General features: G+C 50.2%; 1 protein-coding gene across 1 annotated transcript in view; it reads left to right on the top strand.

The window, feature by feature from the left end:
- Nucleotides 1-25,005, top strand: part of SLCO2B1 (solute carrier organic anion transporter family member 2B1) — a 62,858-nt gene that overhangs the window by 15,040 nt on the left and 22,813 nt on the right. Inside the window, exons 3-7 of the mRNA XM_063327956.1 lie at nucleotides 9,847-9,984; nucleotides 10,737-10,899; nucleotides 12,307-12,534; nucleotides 13,651-13,749; nucleotides 16,571-16,701. Of these exons, the coding sequence (XP_063184026.1) occupies nucleotides 9,847-9,984; nucleotides 10,737-10,899; nucleotides 12,307-12,534; nucleotides 13,651-13,749; nucleotides 16,571-16,701 (759 nt within the window). The remainder of the gene's footprint in view (nucleotides 1-9,846; nucleotides 9,985-10,736; nucleotides 10,900-12,306; nucleotides 12,535-13,650; nucleotides 13,750-16,570; nucleotides 16,702-25,005) is intronic.

Genomic DNA, 25,005 nt, shown 5'->3' with positions numbered 1-25,005 from the left:
ACTTTCAGCTTCTGAGGTATTTAACTTCTGTCAGTGAAACTCCCAGAGCCCAGAGCAAACCTTCAAGAGAAACAAATCCCAGGTCTTAAAGCAGCTATGAACCTCAGTCTTCCTGGAAATAATTTGTTTATTATGTCCATGATAAATGCATGTGTGTAACGGGGGCAGCAGAGATGGAGGAAAGGGGGACTCGATGCTCACGCTCAGAGCTTGGCACGCAGCAGCCTGCAAAGCTTTGGGTATTAGTCCCCATTTAGGCAAGAAATGGCATCTAGTTGGCTTAAACCCTGTCGTTGATTGAATTTATTCACTGAAAACATATGTCCTAAGCAATGATTTAGGCCACGCATCCTGTAACGCCCCCTGACCCTGATGTAAGTTCACCCGGCTCCTCCTTGTCTTGCTGTTGGGTGTCTGGGGTCATGCAGGGAGATGGTTCCTCCACCCTCTGACAGGTCCATGGCAGGCAGCCAGAGGAGTGGGCTTTGTTAAGCCCCTTGGAGAAGCCCCAAAAGTTGGTTGTGGTGGGAACCACAGGCGGCAGGAGATGGTCGTCACTTTGCACAGCAGTCTCATGACCAGAGGGCTGCCCAGAGGACCAGCTCGACTCACCAACATAGGCATGAAGTCAGGTTCCCTTTGTCCTGGAGCACCCAAACCGCTGAGCCATGGGTAACCCTGTGTGAAGGTCCCTTTTTTTCCCCTTCTTAAAGCTGGGAAGGGGTGTGAGGCTGTATGCAGTAGAAGCTGAGATCTTCTGGTGGTGGGACCAGTGCTGCCTGTGCGAGATTAGCACATTGACCTTGAGCTCACCTGCAGATGTTCATGGCCTCTTGCCTCCTACCCATGGCTGTGTCACCACCAGAGGGGCTCCTCAGCTCCTTGTTTGCTTGCTCAGTGGTTTGCAGAGGAGGATCCATGATCCTTGGCTATGGAGGTGGTGGATAATCCTTTTCTCTTTGTATAGTGACAGTGGCATATTTAAAAATCCCATGTTACAATGATGGTATGATCACATCCCTTGAGCAACTGGTGGTCTGCTGAAAGGTACTATTGGAGAAGTGTAGCAACACTCAAAAGAAAAAAAGAAAAGGTGTAAACATTTAGATCAGACGAGCATCTGCAAAGGGGAAATAATAATCAACATCGACCGCAGTGATATCAGAAAAAGCGAGTGCTCAGCTTGCATCAGGAACAAGTTAATATTTCCATCTTCTTTTCTACAAAAAGGACATTTTGGAAGTTTTGTGCTCTTTTCTCACATATCGCAAGGAAGCAGGAAACCAAAAGTAAGCCGACTCTTGGTCTAGCTGGAGGGCGATTGCTATGTTCAACGGAGCATGTCGTTTGGCATGTGAACATCAGCTTTCAAGATGCTCTTGTTTAAACACACAGAGATGACAGGTATGGAGTGGTTTGCTGTGGGAATGGGCTACAGCGAAGTGGGAGCTTGAGGCACTGGGGGAGCCAGAGGCGGTACGATGTGGGAGCAGATCAAAGACTGCTGGGAGAATAAATGGAGAAGAAGATGGAAAACGCTTTTTCCCTTGTTATGCAGCCATAAGTTTGGGGATTTTCTTCGTACACATGCAATACGCACACAACATGAGCTTCTCTTAGCATGTCGCTGCAAGCGTGTGCAGGAAATGATGCTTTCATTCACTTAGGAGAGTCGGTAGTGACTTGGTAAGTTGAGAGATCAGATTCCTCCTTCTCTTTGTTGTCTTCATTTAATTTTAACACAAACCAGAGCCAGTCATATGTACCTTGCTTCTTCGAAGTCTTACAGCCATGCAATGCTGTACGTGTCCTGCTGGACTCAGGGCAACCCCAGGTCCTCTCCAGCTGAGCGTCTGAGGAGCTCTTTGCAGAACCATGGGCTGGTTCATTCTCCTTTCGTTGAATAACTGCACCTTTTCGATAGTGACAGCGTTGTCACCAATTCGATGCTATATTGGGTGTAGTTGAAAGCCAATTACCTGAGTCCTTAGGGAGTCTCACTAGGTCGTAGAGCAAAAGACGACAGCCAGTCTTCAAGGCTCAAGATTTCTCTGTCATTTTTGTGGGGAAGATTTTGGGTTTTTCTGCTATTTTTCACAAATGCTGGTGAATTTAATCACCTCACCCCTTGTGGCAGGGGGGAATTGAGCTCAGAAGAAGTCACTGAGGCAGAGGGTTACCACAGCTACAGCGGCTGGAGGCACAGGAGAGGGGAGAGCTTGGTGCCATACAGTCCTGAGGTTTCTCCCCTCATCCTCTTTTCAGTCCATTCAACTCTGATTTTGTTTGGGTTTCTGGTTTTTTTTTTCACATAACAGCAAGATTATCTTTAAAAATAAAATCCCATTGATTTTTCCATGCAGAGATATTTTAAAGGGCTTTGAAACTTCAAAGACTAAAACCACTGAGATGCAAAGTCAGCTCGGGTCTGCGAGCAGAATCAATGTCTGTTTTGCTGAGTGAAGGTATCCATGAAGGTAGATGGAGAGGAATTCTTCATGGAGAATATTTCAGGCCGGACCTGGACAGGGTGATGGGCAGCTCTGAAACTGCCCGTGAATGCTGGTCTAGTGCTTTCTGGAGGGTCTTTGGAGCTCACCCTGAGCGGGATTTTGGTGGAGACTGGTTCTTCTCATGATGGACACCCTACTGCTGGGTTTCTGCTTGGAGCTCAGGAGGGAAGCCCTGACTGATCCCCCCAGGTCAGAGGAGCATCGTGGGAGGCTTCAGGGATGATTGCAATCACAGAAGGCTGGGAAAAGCCTCGATGAAGCCATTGCCAGGCCTTATCCTGACAGCAAAGAGGGCAAATCCTCTCTTCCAATTCTGTTTCCCATTAAACTGCTGAAGGACTTGTTTTTACCCCTAAGGCAGAGCTGACCTGACCATGCAATGTCTCCAAGCACACTATTATACTCAGTACAGGATGTTTTGCCCAGATCTCTTTTTCTGGGCAGTTTTTTTTTTGTTGGGGTTTTTTTTTTTTGTTGTTTTCAAGAAGTTAGGTCACCCTGTCCGGTTTCTAAATGACTTCCTCAGAAAACATAACTTCAAGTCCAGGGTCTGAATGGTTCTTGCAGAAACACAAAACGGTTGCACAATGTGGTTTATGTGTTTGAAGTGGCTGAAGGACCAAAAATCACAGCACTGCAATTTTTATACATTTTTATATATATATCTCCAGGGAGAGAGAGCGTGTCACAAAAACTAATTGCCACATGCCAAAATGCAACTGAGAGGCATAACTCAAAACTGTCCTTAGGAGGAATGTTCCCAGGGCTGATGGTCCCTGAGCCTTTAAGATACCTGGCATGAATTTGTCCAGTCCATCAGAGCAGATTAAATCAGGTCTGCTGCTGCTTCCATTAAATTTCAATGTCTTGTCTTGGCTTTCAAGGAGCATTTTGCATCCCATGCCAGACACACGGGTTTGGGAAGAGCAGTTCTGATGAAAAGCTGCTCACGCGAAGACACAGAGAAGTATTTTGGGAACCTCTGATGAAGACTGCTACAGAAGGAGAAATTTTTTTGGAAAGACTAAATGAGTGTTATGGCAACTGATCACCTGCAGCGGAAGAGGAAGCAGACCAAGAGCAATGACTTGCTGGGCGGTAAAGCATAGTCCATAGTGTGATCCATTGTAGTCAATATAAAGAGATTTTGGCCAATAAAACTGGGGAACCTGGAAGATCTGAAAGGCCAGTTGGACATTTGTAAACTGGGGTTCTTAATGCGGTCACTGCTGGGTTGTTTGAGGTGTACATGTTTTCAGGCATCAGGCAAGGTTGGTGAAACCCCTCCTGGTAGGGACATGCATGGCAAGGTGAATGGCCACAGGAGGATGCCATGGTCCCATGGCCACACGTTTCCCATCCCTGCCAGACCCTACCTGTTGCCTTCCTGCACCTTGAGGACACACACAATGACCTTCATGCCCTAGAGGTGGCTTCCAGGTTCATTGGGACCACATTTGTGGTCCCAACACCCCTCCTCAAGGGATGTTGTGCATGTGCCCACTTCCTAAAGCTGTCGAGAAGCTGGCAGAGGACATTCACTCTACATACAAGCTTCAGGCCTTGGTGTTTTCTGCTCTGTGCTTTAGTTCAAGAGCTGTCCCTGCCCCAAGCCTTTATTACAAGGGCTTCTGGGCAGTGGTAGGGACTTGTGCCTGATTACACACGACTGCTTGTGATAAAACTGGAACAAGCTGATTCCTCCCCGGCTTGTTTTCTCCTCTCTGTAAGTACAGCCCAGCACATGGGATTTTATCATGTGCTGAGGCACAAAACCCTTCCTTAAAATAGCAGCAAAAGTCTCCTAAACACATGGAAACAGCGTGATACGGACTTCCCTCTGGCAACTGGGGCAAGACTGTGTGTGCGCCTTCCAGAGCCCTTACGTGGAGGATTTGTTGCCAAACTCCATGACCAACACTAGGAACACAATGGAAGCTTTGTAAGAAGTTTTTTTCCAGACCACCGAAAGAGGAGATATTGGTGTTTAATCCCCAGTTCTGCAATTTAATGGCTGCGTAGGATTGAATACATTTCTCCATTCTCTTACACGTGCGGAGTGGGAGCAGCAATACCTCACTGACACGATGCATGGCTTGGTAGAGCAAAGCCTGCAAAAATATATTCCAAAATATAGAAAAAAGCAGAAAAGCAGCGAGTTCCTCTGAGAGTGCATGATTGCAGAGAAGCTCCTCGTTCAATGTGTGGTAGAGCGGAGACTTGCTCATCCCGGTGCTGGTTGTGGAGGGTGTAGATGTAGGTGTTGGGATGTTGTTGCCTGTGGGTGAGGGCACCTCACCGAAGACCTGGCGGGGGTGCCGCTCTTACCTCTGGGGCACTGGGAAGATGTCTTGGGCACTCTCGGGTGGTGGGAAATATTCATGCCACAGCTCCAGAGGAGGAAGGTTGCTCTGCACCTGGCATTGCAAGGTGGGTGTTTCTGGCAGGGGTACATCAGTACCAAGCACTATCTGACCCTGATGTAGTGCAATGTTTGGTGTGATCCCAACACAGAGCCTGAGCAGGCTCTTGTAATAACGCTGCACAGATGTTTATTTAAAAAAAGCCATTAAAAAAACTCTCCCTTCCTTCCTCCTCAGCCTACGCAAGCACTCGTTTGGATTCTTTGAGTTGTTTTAACTCTACTGATGTAGAAGGGAAAGGATGTGAATGTGGCTTGGCCCACAATGGGAAAGAGGTGCCAGAGAGCTGGGCTTGGGGTGGCTTCTGTGACCGCCCAGTTCTGGGGCTGCTTCTGTCTTTCTATGACTGTGACCTGCTGTCAGGGCCCTGGTCTTGGGAAAAGGCTGGTGTCTTCAGACCCAGGACACCTTCTAATCTTCTCCCACTGCTGGAATAGCCTCGCAGACCCAGGTTGGCTGATCCCACCAGTCCCAAGTCCAGGTATGGAGGGACCCCAGCCTCAAGTCCTCGGGAAAAGTAACGAGATGGCACAGAAGGATGGTGCAGAGGATCTGCCTGCCCTGCGGCATGGGATATCTCCCAGATGTAGCTGAGAAAGGAGTAGGGTGGCGTCCAGGTCTGCACATGGTCAGCCCTGCACCACATATCATGAGAGGTCCCAGAGCAGCTCCGCGATAGACACACTGCTGGGGCTCGACCACCCACCACTATCATCACAGCTACCGTGGGGCAAACTGGAAATCACACACTAGCAATTACCAGCTCTCTGTTTCTCACTCATTAAAACATTCCCCAGCCTAAAAATGCCCCGTGGTTAGGGTGGTTGCCCGCAATGACTCCCTGAGGGGCAAGAAGGAAGCTTGGCCTTGCAGAACTTTAATTGCAAGACCTCCCACTTTGCTACCTTAGGAAAGTTAATCACCATCATGGAGAAGTGGGAAGTATGGGAAATCTGTCAGATCTTGCAAAAGGATGAGGTTTTATGTGACATTTCCTCAGAATCGCTGCAGAAGTTGGAGACAATGCAGGCAATGGTCTTCAAATCCCTGTTTGTTTCCTCCTTTTCAACCATTTCCATCTTGATTTCTAAATATTTTCCTGGTTGCTCTGGGATTCTGACTTGTGCCTAAAACCTTTTTTGCCGTAACTAGCACGGTTACTATCTGGGCACCCAGGTTTTTATAAAATTCTTGGTCTTTTCTCTTTCAACACACGCAGTGCAGAAGCATTAGATGTTGGCCCCTCTAATACGTTTGGTTGTTAGCAGTCTTTTTCTTTTAAAAAGGCACACGTTGAGGAAAAGAGCTTCAAATGTTTAATTAAAAACTGCTATCGATAGCTTGATCTTAGGAAGCTCTGCCGGGCAGCCCGTGGGGATTTCCTTCCCTTCGCTTCATCCTGCTGTTTGCACTGTGGTCGGATGCCTTTGCGGCTCTTCCATTGCCCCTGCTGCCTCGGTGGGACACGGTGCATACCTGAGGGCTCTTGCTGGGCTGTCTTTACCCACCCCCCCAGCTCCCGGCATCACCCAGGACCCCCGTCCTCCACCTCCAGTTTCCTTAAGCTGCTGCAATCCCCTTGTGATGTCCTGCCACCAATGACAAGCTTTAGCCGTGTTCCCCAGGACTTGCAGTATGGCTTCTCTCTTGCAGAAAAGAGAAAGAGAAGCCTATAAAAGTGCACCACGGATTTCAGTGAAGGAGCTCTCTTCACTCCAGGTCTGGATCTTCACCCCCTGGAAGCCCTGCCCTCCAGGCTGTGGCATGGAGGGCATCCCCCAAACCCAAGCAGACTTGGGGGGGTGACATGTGGTGGTTGCTCTGAGGGCTGCAGAGAGCACCGGATCCTTCTCCCAGTGTAGGGTTTTGGTCTGGATGGCCGGAGCTGCAAGCAGCAGCTTGCTGGGAGAAAACCAGACCCCTCTTTTATGGTGGGCATGGCGGTGCAGCTACATTCCTTGGCACATCCCAAAGGCAGGATGGAGCTTGCCCTGCACCCTCACCCCAGCACAGGCTGGAGGAGCATGGCTGGACACATTAACGCCAGGGATGGAGGGAGCTTTTTGGGTACCGAGACCCTGAACAGACTTCAGTGCTACAACTCATCTGGCTGTACCTCTGAATTATCACCATGGCTTGACCCTGAGCCAACTACTGCTTTCCCCTCCAAAAATGGGAAATGGGACCATTCCCAGCCATGGGACCATGGGTATGGACCATTCCCAGCAAGCATTTTGGGTGAAGCCCCCCTATTTTGAAGGCTCAGTGAGTTTGGTAGGATGGATGCAGGTTATTCTGTCCCCACTAACATTGGCATCAAAGTGGGCCCCCAGCCTGTTTCATTTACAAGTATGGACTCAACCTTTGGGACTCAACTAAAACTAGGCTTGCAGGAGGAGACCTGAATCATGGTTCTTGGTGTCACACCCCTCTTTCAAGCCCACGTTAGGCTTGTAAATAGAGCCTGTACTTTGAAAGGGTGGAAAGGGATGCTCAAGGTTGGGACGTCTGTTTCCTGGGAGCTGATAAGCAGGAATAATTTGATTTTTAGTGTGTTGCCTTCACGCTTAACAACACTGCAGTCTGCTGCTTCTCCCTCCTTTTACTGGGAGTACGAAGAAGCTGGCTCTGCTGGCAGGGAAGGATTTAGATGAAAGCAGGCTTTGTCTGTAGGGTTAGCCCTGCTGAGATCTCCTGGGGCAGCAGAAGTGCATATTGGGGTGTGTGTGTCCATATGACCTCTGGCGTAGATATTATAGGCATTTAAGCCCTTTGCCTCTCGAGCAGAGCTGAGTTTTTGCTCTGCAGCAGTTGGTCCTCATGGAAATCTCTCCCTCTGTTTACGAGGGTCACACTGATGTCAGTAAAGTTTGCGCTCTTCCAGGCGCGAAGAGCGTCTTTCCAGACCGCACAAGTTGAAGATCAGATACAGAAATGTAAACAAGCGATTTTTGCTGCAGGATGAAATGCAGCGTCATGTGTGCAGCCAGAGAAAAACAGGGTCATTTATCTCTCCAGCAGATCTAAAGTCCGTGAGGCCTTTCCTTCTTTTCCTGGCAGATCACCAGCCGAGCTGTGATCCGATGGCTAACAGCAAGCAGCCCCAGGAGCCAGGTGAACCGGGGTCCTTGCCCGGTGCTGACACCAAGCCACTGCAAGTCCTTTGCCAGGCCATCTCTTTTTTCTGCCCAGACAGGGGAGAATAAAATACCAGATTCCCAACCCATTTTGACCTCCTGTGCCGAGGAGGACGTGGGGCAGTGGTGGGCGATTGCTGAGCTGATGTAAACCAACACACTGTGAATGTCCAAGATTTGGATACCCATCGGGCTCTGTGTTATGGATGCCTGGAAAAAATGAATCTGGCCTCAACCTTTCCAGCTGAACTCATTGTATTCAGGAAACAGTGTCCCGACATAGCCAGCATGTCGTGCAGGAGTGTAGGAGTTCTAGCAAAGCTGATTCTGGAAAAGCTTTCCTTTGGCTGGGTGACATTTTCCTAGTCCAAACATGCTGCACGCCTCAGTGGTGACACGAGCCTGGAAGGGGGAAGGTCCTGGATTACCTTCTGCTTTGCATGATGGCAACGCATCACTTTTGGTGGTGGTACCCTGATGCTCCAGCTCTCAGGGAGCCGAGGAGGCTTGACCACCCTCTTTTTTCCCTTTTTGTGCTGTAAATAGCCCCTCTGCTTGCAGAGCAGTCCAGTTTGGCAGGGACCCCTCTTCAGCCTTGGATCAGAACAAGACACAGCAGAACCCCAGGCCAAGCTGAGCATTTCCGCTGGCCGAGACTCCTGCCTGGTGGGAGCTGGCCGCAAAACACGCAGAGCCGGAGCAATGCCCAGCTCTGGCCAGCAACTGGGAAAAGAGCTGCCAACAGCTTTGGGCAGCATCCAAGGCCGAGGGCAACAGCTCTGCAAGGACCTAGTGATAGTCAGCCTGTCCTGCAGCGAGATGAGTGGTCCACCTCCTCAGGGCATGCGACTGTTTGGGTTGGTTAGTTTATTTTAACTAGTGCGGGGACTGGAAGGATGCCTGTGGAGAGCCACGTGGCAGCTGGGAAGGAGGTGACTTGCCAGCTCCTTTCCTTTGCTGAGTACTTTGCAGAGCTGTGGATGGAGGGGTGGTGGTGTCCATCCCTCCTGGGACGGTTCATTCAGCACTCGTGAAATTCTTCTGGGTGAGGAACAGGAAGATGGATGGTGCTCTCAGTAATGGTGGGGCAGCTCGAGCCATGTGTTCCCCCAGGCAGCCAAACACCAGTACGTCCCAAGCTCTGGAGGAGTTGAGGTCAGATGATTTTCCGGGAGATGATGGTCTTTGACAAGGTTTCCGTCTGGAAGTGGGAAAGAACGATCACATTTTCTCAATGGAGATATGTTCTTTACATCCAGGGCTTCGCAAGAAGGAAAGGAAAATGGAAAGTCTGAATTATTCTCCCTGACCTTCTCCTGACTTTCTCTAAAGAAGCTGCTTGTTGCTGCATTTGGAAGGGCTCGTTCCTGTCCCAGAAGCGCTCCTGACAGCACTGGGGATGGCTGCCTGCCACGAGCCGGTCGGTAGTGGGAAGGTTGTGCAACCTCCCACTTCTGCTGGATCTCAGGGGGTCCAGGCCAACCCAAACTAGCAGCGTCCCAAATGAAATGATCTGTTTGTCCAAAGCCACTTTCAGCTGAAGAAACTACTCTCTCCTTGGAAATACTAAACCTATTGTCATTTTTAGCAGAGGACTGTTTAATGGCCCGGACTTAATTTTAGACAACCACTGATGGCAGGAGCGAGGGTAATATTTCAAAGGCTCAGGGTCAAACGTTCATGTTCAATAATCATGCCTTTGTGTAGGAGATGCTGTTTGTTATGTTGCAGCTCGCAGTTATCATGTTGGATGCTCTCTTTTTGTGTTGGCAGTTCTTCGTTTTCTGCCACGGTCTCCTGCAGCTCTCCCAGCTCCTGGTCTCTGGCTATCTGAAGAGCTCCATCTCAACCATCGAGAGACGATATGGCCTCTCCAGCCAGACCTCAGGGCTGCTCGCTTCCTTCAATGAGGTGAAAACCAGCTTGATTCTCTTAGTTTACCTGGTCAATGCTCTTCCCATGCTCCTGTCATTCGCTTGTGAGACCTCGTAGAATCATAGAATCATTTAGGTTGGAAAAGACCCTTGGGATCATCGAGTCCAACCACCAGCCCCACTCTACAAAGTTCTCCCGTACACCATATCCCCTAACACCACATCTAAACGAGTCTTAAACACATCCAGGGATGGTGACTCCACCACCTCCCTGGGCAGCCTATTCCAGTGTCTGACCACTCTTTCTGGGAAGAATTTTGTCCTAATGTCCAGCCTAAACCTACCCTGCTGCAGCTTGAACCCATTCCCTCTTGTTCTATCGCTAATGACCTGTGAGAAGAGACCAGCACCAACCTCTCTACACTGTCCTTTCAAGTAGTTGTAGAGAGCGATGAGGTCTCCCCTCAGCCTCCTCTTCCTCAAACTAAACAGTCCCAGCTCCTTCCATTGCTCCTCATCAGATTTATTCTCCAGGCCCTTCACCAGCTTGGTTGCCCTCCTCTGCACTCGCTCCAGCACCTCGATGTCTCTCTCGTATTGAGGTGCCCAGAACTGGACACAATACTCAAGGTGTGGCCTCAGCAGTGCTGAGTACAGGGGGACAATCACCTCCCTCCTTCTGCTGGTCACACTATTTCTAATACAAGCCAGGATGCCATTGGCTTTTTGGGCCACCTGGGCACACTGCTGGCTCATAGTCAGATGCTTGGTCTGTGTGTCCTGCTGCAGGTTGGAAACACGTTGCTGATCGTCTTCATAAGTTACTTCGGGAGCCGAGTGCACAGACCCCGTTTCATCGGCTGCGGTGCCATCCTCGTCTCCTTGGCTGGATTCCTCATGTCTCTCCCCCACTTCATAACTGGACCCTATGAGTACGACCAGTCCGTTGCCAGTAGGTACTCTAGGAACTCATTTTATGCCTTTTGGGACAGAAAAAGGAAATAACCTTCCCTTGAGGGGTTGCGAGCTGCAGGCTGTAGGTTTGGTCCTCAAGGAATTGTAATTTTCTGAGGATGAAATCATCTCAGTCCTGAGAGGCAGCAGCTGCTGATGGGAAGCAGAGGGGCAGGGGATAGCTGGAACCACAGGAAAGGGCATGAAAACCACCAAAAAGTAGGCTGTGCCTCTGATTCCCCTTGCCTTCTGCACGTCCGTGTAGCAGGAAGGTCTTCTCCAATCATCAGAGATCTCACCTTCTGTGAGTTGAGGCAACTTGCCCTCATGCACATGAACTTCTCCCTTATTTCCATAACGTAGATAAGGTCTCATAAACTCCAAAGCCCTTTATGGGAAGGAAACAAGAGATACGGAAGGAGCTGGACTCAATCCAATGGGGCAGCTTTGGGGGTGAAACGCTGTTGCCTGCAATGAGGGAACATTCGTTTCCCACCTGACTTCTCCTCTTTGTGGGGCGCCTCCCTCATCTCCCCTTGTCTAGCTGAGCTGTCTTTGAGGGAATGCTTTGAGGTTTTAGACCCCACCAGAAAAAACAATCTTTTGTGAAAGAAACATGCAGGTGTAAATCATTCATGGAGGAGCAGGTCAGGGTGGACTTGGGATTTTCTTCCTGATAGAAGGTGAAGAGATGAGAAAAGAAAGAAAGGAGAAAACCACACTCCTGTTAGGTTCCTAAATCCTGCCATGAAGCGCCAGGAAATCTTTCAGAAACCTCCACTAAACAGCTTTTCCCTGGCTCCTCAGAGAGAGCGCAGCTGGTTCACTCAGCTGCAGCCACCAAAGGAAGATTTAGTAGGTGAATAATTCACAGATGCAAACAGGGTTCAGGTGCTAACAGCAGTTTGGAACCAATTAGCCGTGCCTTTCAGGAGTTGCTGGTGCAGGTGGCCCTGTGTCGAGCACTCAGAGTTGCATATGATTCGGGACATAACCATGGAAACCCTGCTATACACCCCCCATCCCTTCCCCCAGTATTTTAAGGAAGGTAAGGATGCTAGAGTCAGCACTTCGGCAGCTTTGTAACCCGTTTCTGGGTAAAAGGAGTTCTCGTTTCCTGAGTAGCTATTCACGAAATCTGCAGTTTTACTCACTTACCTTCATTGCAAGATCTCTCGAAGGTCCTGGAAGTGATTTCAGCTCCGCTTTTTCCATAGAGCTGGCTTTTCAGGGCACGCGCGTCCGTCTCTCTGTGAAACATCTGCACAGTAATCCTTGCAGTTTCTTTGCATTTTCTTCCACTGTTTCCCACTTGACATCTACTGAGTGCACACCTACGTGTTTGCTGCTGTCTTAGGGAAGCTCTTTCTCCAGCTCCTTAGACCTGCTCCCCTTGTCATGGCAGGCATGTTCAGCAACACCACTGACCTGTGCCAGCCCGAGGTCCCGGGGTCCCGGGGGAACCTCAGTGATGCCGGCTGCACCCCCTATGCTGCCAGGGAGAACCACGAGGTTCTCCTCGTCATGTTCATCGCCCAGGCGTTGCTGGGCATCGGCGGCGTCCCCATCCAGCCCTTCGGGATCTCCTACATCGACGACTTCGCCAGCGAGAGGAACTCCCCCCTCTATTTGGGTAAGCCTAGGGGTGCTGTGGAAAGAGGGGAGAGCAGAATTAGCCCTCTGTAGCAAGGCCAGACAGTACTAATTTGCATTAATGAGAGAAGGGATTGCTGTAGCCCTCCTGCTCTACCCAGTGCTAGGAAGGTTTCTGCAGAAATGGTTTATCTGCTTCAAGCTTGGACAGACAGCTGACAGACCAGGAGTCCTGGAAAACGTGATTTAGGGGAGATGCTGGCATTTTTGGCCTGAGAGTGGTAAGCTGGAGAGGGGCACAATAACCCTGTCCTCCTTCAAAAAGGCTTCAACAAGGAGAAGAGGAATAACCTGACCTCTGTGTTCACAGGGGACAGCCGTGGGCTCAAGATGCAGCAAGGAAGACTTTGTTTAGATATAGAGAACGTTATAGGAAGCTAAAAAAAGCAGGGTCAGCCAGCTGGGAGGTGGGCAAGTATCCTTCAGTGGAGGGGGTACTGGGGAACAGCTTGGGTACACACCTAAAAGGGATGTCCCAGGGTGGTGGGGTGGACAAGATGGGGCCTTGCGGGGCCTTCTAGCCCTTTTCCAGCTGTTATCTGTGATGGTTTTTTGAACTGAATGGGACAGCAAGGGTGGTTCAAAACCAGTTCATAACTCTCAAGAGACTGGAAGTACCGCATCGGATTTTGCTCAGGTAGATGCTCCAAACCTCTGCACCGTATTTAAAAGGATCCCCTGTAAGATAGGAGTTGACTCTCACATGTGTTTAATTTCTTTATCAGTAATTCACGTGGGAGAGTTTGCTGAGAACTTTTATCTCCTTGACCTTGTAAAAAACCTTTGCGTTTCCTGGATTTCTTATGCCAAGGGGCACATCGTGTTCCTGGGTGTGTTTCGGTCTTTCTGGGAGGCTGAAAAAAAGTGGCAGGAAAGATCCGAGTTTTGCAAAACCTTTTCTGTGAAGGGAGCGTGGAAAACACAGGGTTGTTATCCTTTGAAAGGTGGGAGATAAGAAAGCTGCCAGGGAAAAAGCCTGCACTGGAGGCAGATGGGGCGGACCCTAGTTCACCGTGGTCCTGCCTCGAGGCACCTCCTGTCCCCCGTGGTCCCTATGTGCGGGGCTGAGCCCCTCTCTGCTCTCGCCCCTCTGCAGGGATCTTGTTCTCCGTGACCGTCATCGGGCCGGGGGTGGCCTTCATGCTGGGCTCTGCCATGCTGCGTTTTTACGTCGACATTGACAAAGTCGCCGGAGGTGAGTGAACGCGCCCTCGGAGAGCCACCCAGCACCCTTCGCATCCCATTGACTGAGCCTGCAGTGGTCCAGCCCCTCTCTGGGCATCCCAACCACCAAGGGATGAGGGTACAACTTGTCTGGCAGGGGCTGGCTCCCTTTATCACTTCCATCACCTGGGGATGCTCTGGGTCCCATCAGTGCTGGGGTGAGTTCCCCAAATAAGTGGGTCCTTGCCACCTGAATCGGTGTCACACACACATCTGCGAGGGTTAAACCTGGCCCCATGGCCGCTGCATTTCAATCGGTGCTTTCTCCTCCTTCAAGACCTGGGGGAACCCTCAGCCCTGGGCTGCTGCCAGGTCTGGTTAGAGAGAGATTCCCATCTGCACTCTGCTGTTAGACCAGACCTGATTTTCATTCTCCTACGAATTTTCTGCCATATGCCAGCAACAGCAGTGGGAGCATTTTGCTGCCAGCACTGGGAAAGAGTGGGGATGTGGACGATGAACGAAACTCAGAGAGAAGCACAAAAGAGAAAGTCAGAGGGGAGAAGTAAGAGAGAAGGAATGGAGAATGGGTACCAGGATCCTGAGAGGTGAAGCAGCAGAGGGAAGGGTAGGATGGGAGGAAGGTGAAAACCAGTAGAAGAGAAATGCTGGATAGGGCAAGAAAGGAGCACGAAAGGGGATTTTTTTTTTTCAAATGTCTCTTCCTGAGCCACGCTATTAAAGCATTTTTAGTCGCCTCCTTTTTGTCTGCTCTTGAATCCTGGCTGGGAAAACAAGAGTTTCTTTCCTGGTTATTAGCAGAGCAGACATACGTTGTACAGCTCAGCTTATCCTGACGTGGACAGGCTCCTTCGGGTGATGACCAGAGAGCATCAGGGCTGGGGCTGGATGAGCAGCGGGTGTTGACACTAAGGATGCTTTGGCTCCTTCTCGGTGCCTTGGGCTCATTCCTGCTCACTGACTTCGCCAGATGTTTTTTTCCTCTGGACTTTTTCACTCCGCACGTTTATGGTATTTGCAGCACAAGAGCACACTCGAGTCTCGACACTGCCTCCTGCTATCAGGCGACCTCCAGACTTAGTCCTGCTGCCATCCATCCTCCTCAGTGGGTGGACCTTGGCCAGGTGTCTGGAGTCTTGGCTTACCTGCCTCTGAAAGGTGAAGAAATGGGGTGCTCAGTTCTTCTAAGCCATCTTCTGCAGATGGGCATTAAGTGAGAAATGTGCCTGAGTAGCCAGAACCAGAGAACAGCCAATTTTAGAGCCATCTTCAGCCTAAAGATGTCTTCAGCCTACTGGGAAAAGCTAGTGGCTGCTTAATGCTAAGTGCAATTTAACCTCATGTTTTCCTAGAAAATAAACTTGGTGTTTATTCAAGAAGGGATTTAAAATTCCAATTTGCTAACCGCATCGTGCAGGGAGGAGATTATCAAATTTCTTTGACCTATCACTTGTTACTTCCAGAGATGGGAGATTAGATGTGGCAGTACCAAAATCTAGTAAACTGATTGCAGTTTTAATTGCATCCCCCCCCTCACAGTGAGAATAGCTCACTTGTGTTAAACTTCACACTTGAGGAAGAGGTTTCCAGGAGGACTCGTTTCCTGGGATTGCTATCTAACCACAGGCATCCCCTTTTTCTGTAGAAATATTTCTTGGTTCAGACTCACCCTGTTGTGAATTTGCATTCTGGCTTCTGCATATCCCATTTTATTTATGCCAAGTATCCTCCCCACAGAAAATGTTATTTTTGTCAGAGCGCCCTGAGGATGGCAGGAGAAGAGGCTGGGTGAACTGGGAGAGTTGGGGGGGTTCAGCCTGGAGAAGAGAAGACTCCGCGGAGACCTTGGAGCCCCTTCCAGTCCCTCAGGGGGCTCCAGGAAAGCTGGGGAGGGACTCTGGATGAGGGAGGGGAGCCATGGGACGAGGGGGAAGGGGTTTCCGCTGCAAGAGGGGAGATTGAGCTGAGATCTCGGGCAGAAATTCTTGGCTGTGAGGGCGGTGAGCCCCTGGCCCAGGTTGCCCAGAGAAGCTGTGGCTGCCCCATCCCTGGAGGGGTTCAAGGCCAGGTTGGCCAGGGCTTGGAGCAAGCTGGGCTGGTGGGAGGTGTCCCTGCCCAGGGCAGGGGGTGGCACTGGGTGGCCTTTAAGGTGTCTTCCCACCCAAAACATTCCATGATTCTGTGAACTGAAGGAAGGCAGCCAGGAGAAAGGGATATAATTTTTATTAAACTGTTTTTTAAGATTGGCTTCCAGCGGTTGAGCTGCAAGCCAGGCACTGGCTGATGGACCAGACTGGTGGGCAGAGCTCCAGGGTCCAAGTCCTGCTGTGAACAGGGGTCCTTGTGCAGGCAGCCAGACTGTAAAAAACTAAACCAGCGCTCTTGGATGCCAAAAGTTAATTGGAGTTATCTCCATTATGCTCTTATGAAAGGATTTTCCCTTCTGTCTTGACAGTCACCATGGCTTAATTCCCTCGAGTGAGTATTTCGAAGCTTTTTCACAACAGGGATGTCCCTTGTCTGAAAAAGCTGTGATGGGGATGCTTTTGTTTGCCTTTCCAGCCCTAGGACATCCCTGTCCCAGTTGTCTCCATCCAAAGGGCTGAGTGGGTTTTTAAGACACAAAGAACAAAATGTGATTTAGCACCATGGGACGAATTGGGTGCAAATGCTGCTCAGACCCCAAAGCTGATGGTCACCAGGTTGGGGCCACCGCTTTGGAGCACGCTGATGTCTGGGATGACAGGGGCCGTTCATCCCCATCCCTTTGGTGCACTGGGGTCCCTCCGTTCACCTTTGATTTACTGCCCATTTCTCCATTTGTGTTCCAGATGACGTCCAGCTCACGAACAAAGACCCGCGGTGGGTTGGCGCCTGGTGGCTTGGTTTCCTCGTTGCAGCCAGTCTCGTGGCCATATCTGCGGTGCCTTATTTCTTCTTCCCGCGGGAAATGCCGAAAGAGGTAGGAGAGAGAGGTGCTGCAGATTGCCCTTCTGCCGTTGCACACAAGTACGCCGTTCCCCCCTCACCAACAGCATTCGCTGCTGCATCCGTGGGTGGGAAGCACCACTGTGGAAGTGGTCATGTAGTTTAGATCTGCATCCCAAAGTCAGATGTGAGCTGTGATTTGCTCTCATCTCCCGCGTCAGAGGCTCTTGGAAATGCTTAGTGAAACCCAGCATGGTGCAAGCAGCTTAATGGATGTGATAATTTCCTTGGTGGGGCACTGAAGCAGCACCTGCATGCTGGTTCCTCTGCATAGGAACATCTAGCACCAGCCAAATCCTGTGTAGACTGAGGTCATCCTCACAGCCACCCTCCTGGTTCACCTGGAGATGGGACTCCTTGCCTTCCCTAGGAAAGAGATGGTCCTGCTCCTTCTGCTGCAGATCAAACTAGATGGTCTTTAAAGTCCCTTCCAACCTAAACCATTCTATGATTCTATGATCTCTTTTGGGAGGTGGTGGGAGATGCTGTGCCAAAGGCACTTGCTTTCCTTCAAGAGACGCCACGTGCGCCCGATGAGGAAATCAGTCCCAGTTCTTTGGAAAGATGAATCAGGAGCCTTTCCTTAGAAGCTGGTTGTACCCTGGGAGTGTTTGAAACACTGAGGCTGGAGGGCAGTTTGTCTCATTTCCACTGCGAAAGCCCCTTCTCGCTTTCCAGAAGGGGGTTAACTGCTGCTCCAGCCTCAAACTTCCCCCACCACCTTCTCACTGCCACCTCTTGGCTGGCCAAAAAGGATTTTAGACACTTTCCAGCCCCTGAACCCTGCCTCTGTAAAGTCCTCAGAGTTTTCTGGTGGGGAAAAAGCCTTTAGCAGCCTGAACTCATTATTGCGGGCAAACATCTGCCTTCCTGCAGTTTGCTCAGGGAATGCGTGTCCCTGGCTCTTGCTGCAGCCCACTGGTGGGACTGTACTTTGCTCTGTGTCTACTACCAAGGTTTTTACATCTCCGGAGCCCTCCTGAGTGCTTCAGTGCTCACGCCAAGATGCAAAATAGCTTGTGAGCTTCCCCGAGCGCTTCGCTGGCTGCGGGTCATGGTTTTCTGGCAACCGACGCATCGCGAGGAATAACACAAAACAAATTGTTCTTTTAGAGGAGGCATCACGCTACGGTTTGGAATGTTATTGAAGTCGTCGGGACGCGCTTAGTAGGTGAAATTGGGCTCGTCTCGATGTCTTGGCCTTACTCTAGCCTGTGTAATTGCCTTTCACCTATATTTTACCTTGGGGCAGTGTCGAAAATTTCTTGTCTAAACAAGTGCATGCGCTGTCTGGTGCGTAATAATGCTTCATTCCTCCTGCTGTGCCGCCTGAATTTTCACAGGAATGAGTGATTCTTAGGGAGAGTTGGGTTTCACCTGCCTGGGAAAAATGTGACCTGATGTACCAGTTACGTTTCTGGGGATATAATGCTCTATTCATGGGTTATACGTGGTGTGAGGTTTGCAAAGGTGCTGTGGGCCTGCGAGGTAATGGGGTGGAAACCGCCCAGCGCTTTGCAGGATGAGGGCAATACCCAGTGCAACGTGGCTGATTTATGCCCCTGAAGCTTGGTTCACTTTAAAGTCGTTACGGATGATCTATGTTAGCAGAACCCGCTCGGTGTGCAAGAGCAGCACACTCCATCTTAGGGCAAACGTTCTTTATTAGGGCCGATGGGAATATTAATTTCATAAACGGCTCTTGAGACAAAATAAGGTACTTCAAACTAAAACAACTGTACTTTTTTTCTTTTTTTTTTTTTTTTTTGCAAGCGCTGCACTCCTCTGACCAGTCTGAGGAGTTTCAAAGAGTTAAAGGGAGGATGGGTTGGATATTGATTTTAAAAAAGCCGCAGGGAGATTTCACCCCGCTCTGCTGGCTGATGCCTGTAGGGAATGCTCCCGCATGGCTCAGCACCCATTTATCCCTTTGCAGCCCAGATCTTCTTGAATTTCTCCCCGTTTCCCCCAGAAAGCTTTTGGAAACTGTTTACAGTTAAAAAATAATAAAAGGGAAAATAATCTAAGGGATGGCAAAATTCTGACCCCCTTGCAGGACAGGGGACGCCAGGGCCAGCCAAACCGGCTTGTGCCCGTCCCATGGGGGTGTCAGTGCCACAAGCAGCAGCAAAGGGCCCTGCTTAAATTAAAAAAAAAAAAAAAAAAAAAAAAAAAGCCTCTTTAGAAACTTTGACAGATGCTATTCTGGGTAAGACACCTGTCTGCTGTGGGAGCATTCAAAGCTTTGTAGGAAAATCTGTATTATCAAGGGTGATTTTCTGTAGGTATAGCAGAAAAAAATATAATTATAAATCACTTTCTCTTGCTTGCCCCTGGAGTAAATCAGTGTTTGGCTAAGGGTATAAGCATGACCGCTTTTCCATGGCGAAGGGCAGCCCGTTTTCTTCTGCGGTGAGCTGGAGGCAGCAGCATCTCCAAGGCCACTGAGTTACTGCAGCTTGTTCGAGATGTGGTTCCCCCCCAAAAGAGCATCAGCCGGGCACATGTTGCAACACCCCACAGAAGGGATGGGGAGAGTTGGTATGACACACGAACACAGGAAGGAAACATGTGTTTCCAGCCAAAAAGCTCAGTTCTGACCCCGCTTTTGCCTTCCTTTGCCCCAGCTGGAGTAGCCGGCCCTTTCCTGGTAGGTCCCAGAGTCACGGTGGCTCATGCTGCGGTTTTAGGGTTGCTTCCAGGTTCCCTCTCACTGCGCAGAGCAGAGCTGTTGTTTCTTCTCGTGCTTGGCTCTGGTTTGGGATGGAGATGCGGCATTGCAGTGAAGAAAGGTGGGATCCCCGTGGTAGCTCCCTGCCAGGCTCTGCAGGACAAAGCCCCATCCCCGACACACTGCAGAGGGGAAGGGAGGGATGGGGTCAGCCCAGGGTTTTGCAGACAGCAAATCAGCAAGAACGGACACTGTGATAACCTTTGGGTCAACCCTGTCTAAATACAGTTGCAGTTTCAAAGACAATCGGCATTTCCTTGGCTGCCTTCAGTTTCAGGGCTTCTGCCTGTCCAAAGCAGGAGGAAAGCAATCGGCAGCAGAACAACCACAAGCTGCAAGTCCTTGAAGGCATCAGCCGGGCTTTTCGTTGTGTTTGTAAAGGTCTAGCACAACATCTTACCCACACCAAACACCTCCAGGCATGGCAGCTGTGATAACGCATGGAAAAAGCACAGATCTGCTCTGTCCACAGAGACGTTTCTGCACCACCACCAGCTGTGAGCTTCATTTCAAGAGGCCCAAAATGAATTTCAGGTGCCCCAGGCCAAGCTGTCCTTGTGTCACTTGTTGTCTGCAGACCCCTGGGACCACACATTCCTCAGCAGATGATGAAACAACCTGGGAATAATGTGTCCACACCAAGCTGTGGGTACATTTTCCCACTGCAGAGTCCACTAAACGAGATCCCTGTAGCAAAGATTGGCCCATAGCTCGGTCCTTCTCACTGCCAAAAGCACTAGTTCTCTTCTCTGATTCTCCTCCTGCCTTCATTTGCCTTTCTTTCACCTGCCCCACTCTATACAACTCATCTGAGCTCTTGGTGGTTTCTCCGGACCAAGGACCGTCCTCGTCAATGGGCATCATCCAGCAAACACTGAATATAGCACAGTCCTCGGTCTATTTGGAGACTTATTTGCCTCTCCCCATCAACCCAGGCAGATTATTTATTCTCCATCCACATTCCAGCTTTACCTTTATTTGATAGCTTCTTTCTTTGAAGTTCCTGGAATGACTTGTGTACTTAGTGTTAACATTAATGAGAATAGGAGTTTGCTCTTTTTGATCTTTTTTCATAAATCAATCACTCCAGACCCGGAACGTTTTTATTCCTCTGCTTTGAAACTTGTCAGTAAATTTCTAGCACCAAATTATCCTCAATAATCCTATCTGAGGGACGATCACAGCAAAGCTGTAAAGCTGTCATGATCTCAGGCAGGGGATGAGGATAAGGCTGTTACTGGACAAACTGTTTCCAGTCAAGACCAGTTCTTTTGTTCAGTAATTATGGTTTAATCCTGCCCCCAAGAGCCTGAACGATTTCTTGGGGTTGTGTCCTGGATTCTGGGGAGCTACAGCACCTGAGTGTTTTCCGGGTGCTGAGTACCCAAAGTTTACCTCATGCTTTACCACCTATCCCTGGCGATGTTATCATATCCCAACCCAGGCGGTTGTAGCCTGTCTGCTACAGGCTTTCCCTGTGCTTTTGCTTGGGCACAGTGTCTGTCTGTCTTGCCATCTCACCGGCTGTTGCATTGCAGCTGGTGAAGCACCTCCCCAGTCCCTGCAGCTTCGCGGGTGACGTGAAAAGGGTTTGAAAAGGGGAAAGGTAGAATCATAGAATTGCCTAAGTTGGAAGGGACCTTTTAGGTCATCGAGTCCAACCATCAACCCAACACTGACAAACCCACCACTACCCCATGTCCCTCAGCACCACGTCTGCCCGGCTTTTAAATCCCTCCAGGGATGGCGACTCCACCACTGCCCTGGGCAGCCTCTTCCAATGCTTGACAACCCTCTCGGTGAAGAACTTTTTCCTAATATCCATCCTAAACCTCCCCTGGGGCAACTTGAGGCTGTTTCCTCTTGTCCCATCACCCGTTCCTTGGCAGAAGAGACCGACCCCCCCTGGCTACCCCCTCCTTTCAGGGAGTTGCAGAGAGCGAGAAGGTCTCCCCTCAGCCTCCTTTTCTCCAGGCTGAACACCCCCAGCTCCCTGAGACGCTCCTCACAAGACTTGTGCTCCAGACCCCTCACCAGCTCCGGTGCCCTTCTCTGGACACGCTCCAGCACCTCCATGTCTCTGGGGAGCCCCTTAAACAACAGCAGGAGCATTGACCTTGCTTAGCGTTGCTCCTGTGCAAGATCTGTCTTGTAGACTCAATTATCTCCCAGATCAAATTTTGTTCTCTGACACTCTGAAGTCATGTAGAACCAAACATCTCCCAAGGGGGTGACTGACACTTCCTCCTCACCCTGACAAAGCCTCCCCTGTAGTGTCAGCACATGTCATCTGCAAACAGATGCCCTGTGAGAAAGCTCGGATAGATTTTATGGGAAGCAGGTCTACCAGTTCCAAGCCCTAGTGGTTCCGGCTCACCGTCACGCAATGCCCTCTGGATATCAATCCATCTCAGCAGTGCTTTCCTCTCAGGTCTCACCAGTAGATGGTTTCAGATATTTATTGCGTGTTGCAAAGCATGTTGTCTAATCTCCCGTCTATATTTTATCCCTTAGTTTGTTCTGCCCCTAATCCTGAATAAATAATTCTTTCCTACTCATTGCCATATTGGCATCGTTAAAAAAAGCCTTCCTTTTGCGGGGCGGGGGATGCTAGCTAGTCCTCTGCTGCCAGAGAGCTTCTCCATCCCAGAAGCTCTGCTCTTCACCCATCCCACTCACAAACTGGTTTTCCTGGTGCTGCACTGGTCTGGATCTGGTCTCCAGTGGTGGTGCAGCGGGGTCTGCACTTCCCTGGCTCTCCTGGAAACACCGTCCTCAGTTCTTCCTCACATCACACTTACTCCTTCCACAGCTGCACCATACGCTTATGCAGAGATACGCCTGGATCTATTTGTCATTCTCCTCCTCTCATTTCCAGCATTTCCAGACGTGCAGCAGAAATTATTTTTAAACCCCAAGTGTACAGCTATGCCCTTTTACTAAGTTTGGTTCAGTTACTGTTATTTCAGCCTTCTACTTGCCTAGTTTTTCCTACATGGTACCCCACCTCACTCTGTGTGGACAATTCCCACCTTCCCTCTGCTCTGCAGATTAAGTAGTACTTGTCTTCTCGCTATGCCAAGGGGATTACTGAAAATATTTGCTGGAGCTTCTGCACCAAACCACTAAGGAAGCCACCAGCACCTCCCAGCAGCGCAGTACATCCGTCTGGGATGCTCTGTTTTCTTTCTCCTATTTACTCATGTTGTGTTTACTCTCCTAATTTTCATGTTCTCCAGCTTAGCTAACGGTTTCCCATATGGTGCTGCACGTTCTGCTTTGCCTAGGGCTGTAGAGATTAGACCTACTGCATTGCTTTTATTTATCTAGCCACCGATATTGTTGAGGAGGGACAACAGGCTGCTGCTGAACGTTCAGTCCCTAGCCCAAGGTACCCATCGACCTGGGGGACACGTGGGTGCCAACCAGAAGGGATGAGCAGGATGATGGAGCAGGATGATGCCTCTTTCACGTTGGATCCTTCCTCATCTCAAAGCTTCACACATGTCACTTCAACTGGGAGAAGTGCAGAAATGGGATGGAAAAGAAACCATGCTCCTTCCTTGGTGTTGCTAACGGGGCAGGTGGAAAGGGCATGGTCGTCATCTGTGGGGTGGAGAGGCTGGGAGAAGAAATCCTTTGCAGAAGAGAGGAGGTGGATTTCTAGGGGTGTTTCGTAGTGGAGCTGGAGGGATGTGAACTGCGGGAGTGCTCAGGGCGTGCAGCAATGCGACAGCTCTGTGGTGGCCTAGCAAAATGCATCTGATGGGATTTTCTGCTGGGATGGTGGGGAATGTGTCCCCTGACATCTGTACAGTACCTCCAGAGCTTATTTTCAATTGCCCTGCTGGATAGTTGGAGCAGACGCTTGGCAAGAGAGTGGAACACCAAGCTGGACGTGCAGCTCTGTCCTGGAGGAGATGTAGATGGCAGAGCAGAGGGTTAAGAAGTCACCCCCCGTTTCCCAGGGCAAAACCCATCGTCTGGACAGTGCTTCAAGCCGTGGAGCGGGGAGAGCTAGAGAGTTTAGGACCACAGCCTGCAGACTGGGTGGACTTTTTTCATCCCGAAAAGCACCTGGTGCATGGTGGCAGGAGGGGGCTGCAAGCACAGAGAAACCTTGAATGAGGTGTGAGATGTGTCATCACCGTCCCTGCTTGGAGGTGGCATTGCTTGGCAAGGTCTAGGCAATGCTTGTCCCTCTGCTCTTGAAGCAAAAGGTTTGAGACAAGGAGAAGATGCTGCAGGTAAAATGCAGCTGGGATCCCTCCTGCCCTGCCCTGAAGATGCTCCATGGATGCTGGAGCTGCTCTTGGCTACATCACGGGATTGCACCAGCATGTCCAAGCCTGCAAGGATCCTCCTGCCTTATATCAGGGTCGTTGGGGACTTCCCAACCCATGGAAGTTATTTTCAGGGTGCAAAGAGCTGACAGCTCTGTCTGGGCTTGTCCTCAGGGCTCCAAGTGGACATCCCAGGTCCAGCGTGGTGGGATGGTGCTGGGGCAGCGACTCGGCCCCTTCTGCGCAGGCAGAGACGTTGTGCAACGGCGCTGGGGAAGTGAAAAATAACCTCTCCGGTTTCTGTCTCGGGACAGATTGCCAGCATTTATATGAACCCTCCTCCCACGTTTCTTCAGCAGTGACCTGGTGCGCTTCCAGTGCAGACAAAAAGCTGAAATGAAAATAACCGAGGGGGAACTCTCTTAAACGCCTGCTCCAGTTTGGGTTATCAGCCAGTAGGGAAAGGTTAAAGAGCGGGGACGGGGAAATCTAAGTCTTTGCCTGGAAACTTTTGCTCCTGAGGCTGCGATGCTCCGAGGCTGCCTCATTAAATCTCCTAAAGCACCAGCAAAGGCAGTCGGAAAATACAGGGCATTATCTGGGGAGCAACTGGGGGCCAAATGGCAGGGCGTGGTGGTGCCACTGGTGTGTTACAGGAATGGGCTGGTCTCTGCGTTGAGATTTTCCCCAGGGAGCTTCAAAGACAGGCGAAAACAGCAGTTAAAAATAATTATCCCGCTCCGCGTGAGCGAGGTGCCTGTTGGCTGGTTATTTTAGCACTCTAGGAAACAGGGTCCCTGGTGGGACCCACACTCGCTGGAAGAGGCACAAAGAAGTGTGTGTAGGGAGCATGACCTTGTCAGGAGGAAAATAATTCTTTTTTTCAAGCTATGAGTTTTTACATTTTGTTTGTTTAACACGAAAATAGCTTCTCTGACCTTATTTTTCAACGAGCCGGGAGTGCCAGGTTCTGCACAGCCAAAGGGAAACTCTGCAGAAGCCTCAAATTAAGCAAGGAAAACCTCACTGTCACAGAGCAGGTTATTCTTCCCTTTTTCCAGTGCTATATTCGAATAAAACCAGACCGCCAGCACCTCTGGCTGCCCTTTTTGCAGGTGCAATAGCAGGTGGGTGAAGGCAGGAGCCTGCAAAGCAAGTCCAGGTCTCAGCCCTGCTCAGTCATTACCCGATTTATTCATGTCCGTGCAGGGAAACAGGGGGTTTTCCCCGGGTTGAGGTCATGTTAGGGATGCTCCTCGTTTCA

This window comes from Chroicocephalus ridibundus, chromosome 1 (assembly GCF_963924245.1).
Source record: "Chroicocephalus ridibundus chromosome 1, bChrRid1.1, whole genome shotgun sequence".
In the NCBI taxonomy this organism is placed as follows: domain Eukaryota; kingdom Metazoa; phylum Chordata; class Aves; order Charadriiformes; family Laridae; genus Chroicocephalus; species Chroicocephalus ridibundus.
The sequence above is the reverse complement of the archived record's forward strand: the minus strand, read 5'-3'. Positions and strand labels throughout refer to the sequence as shown.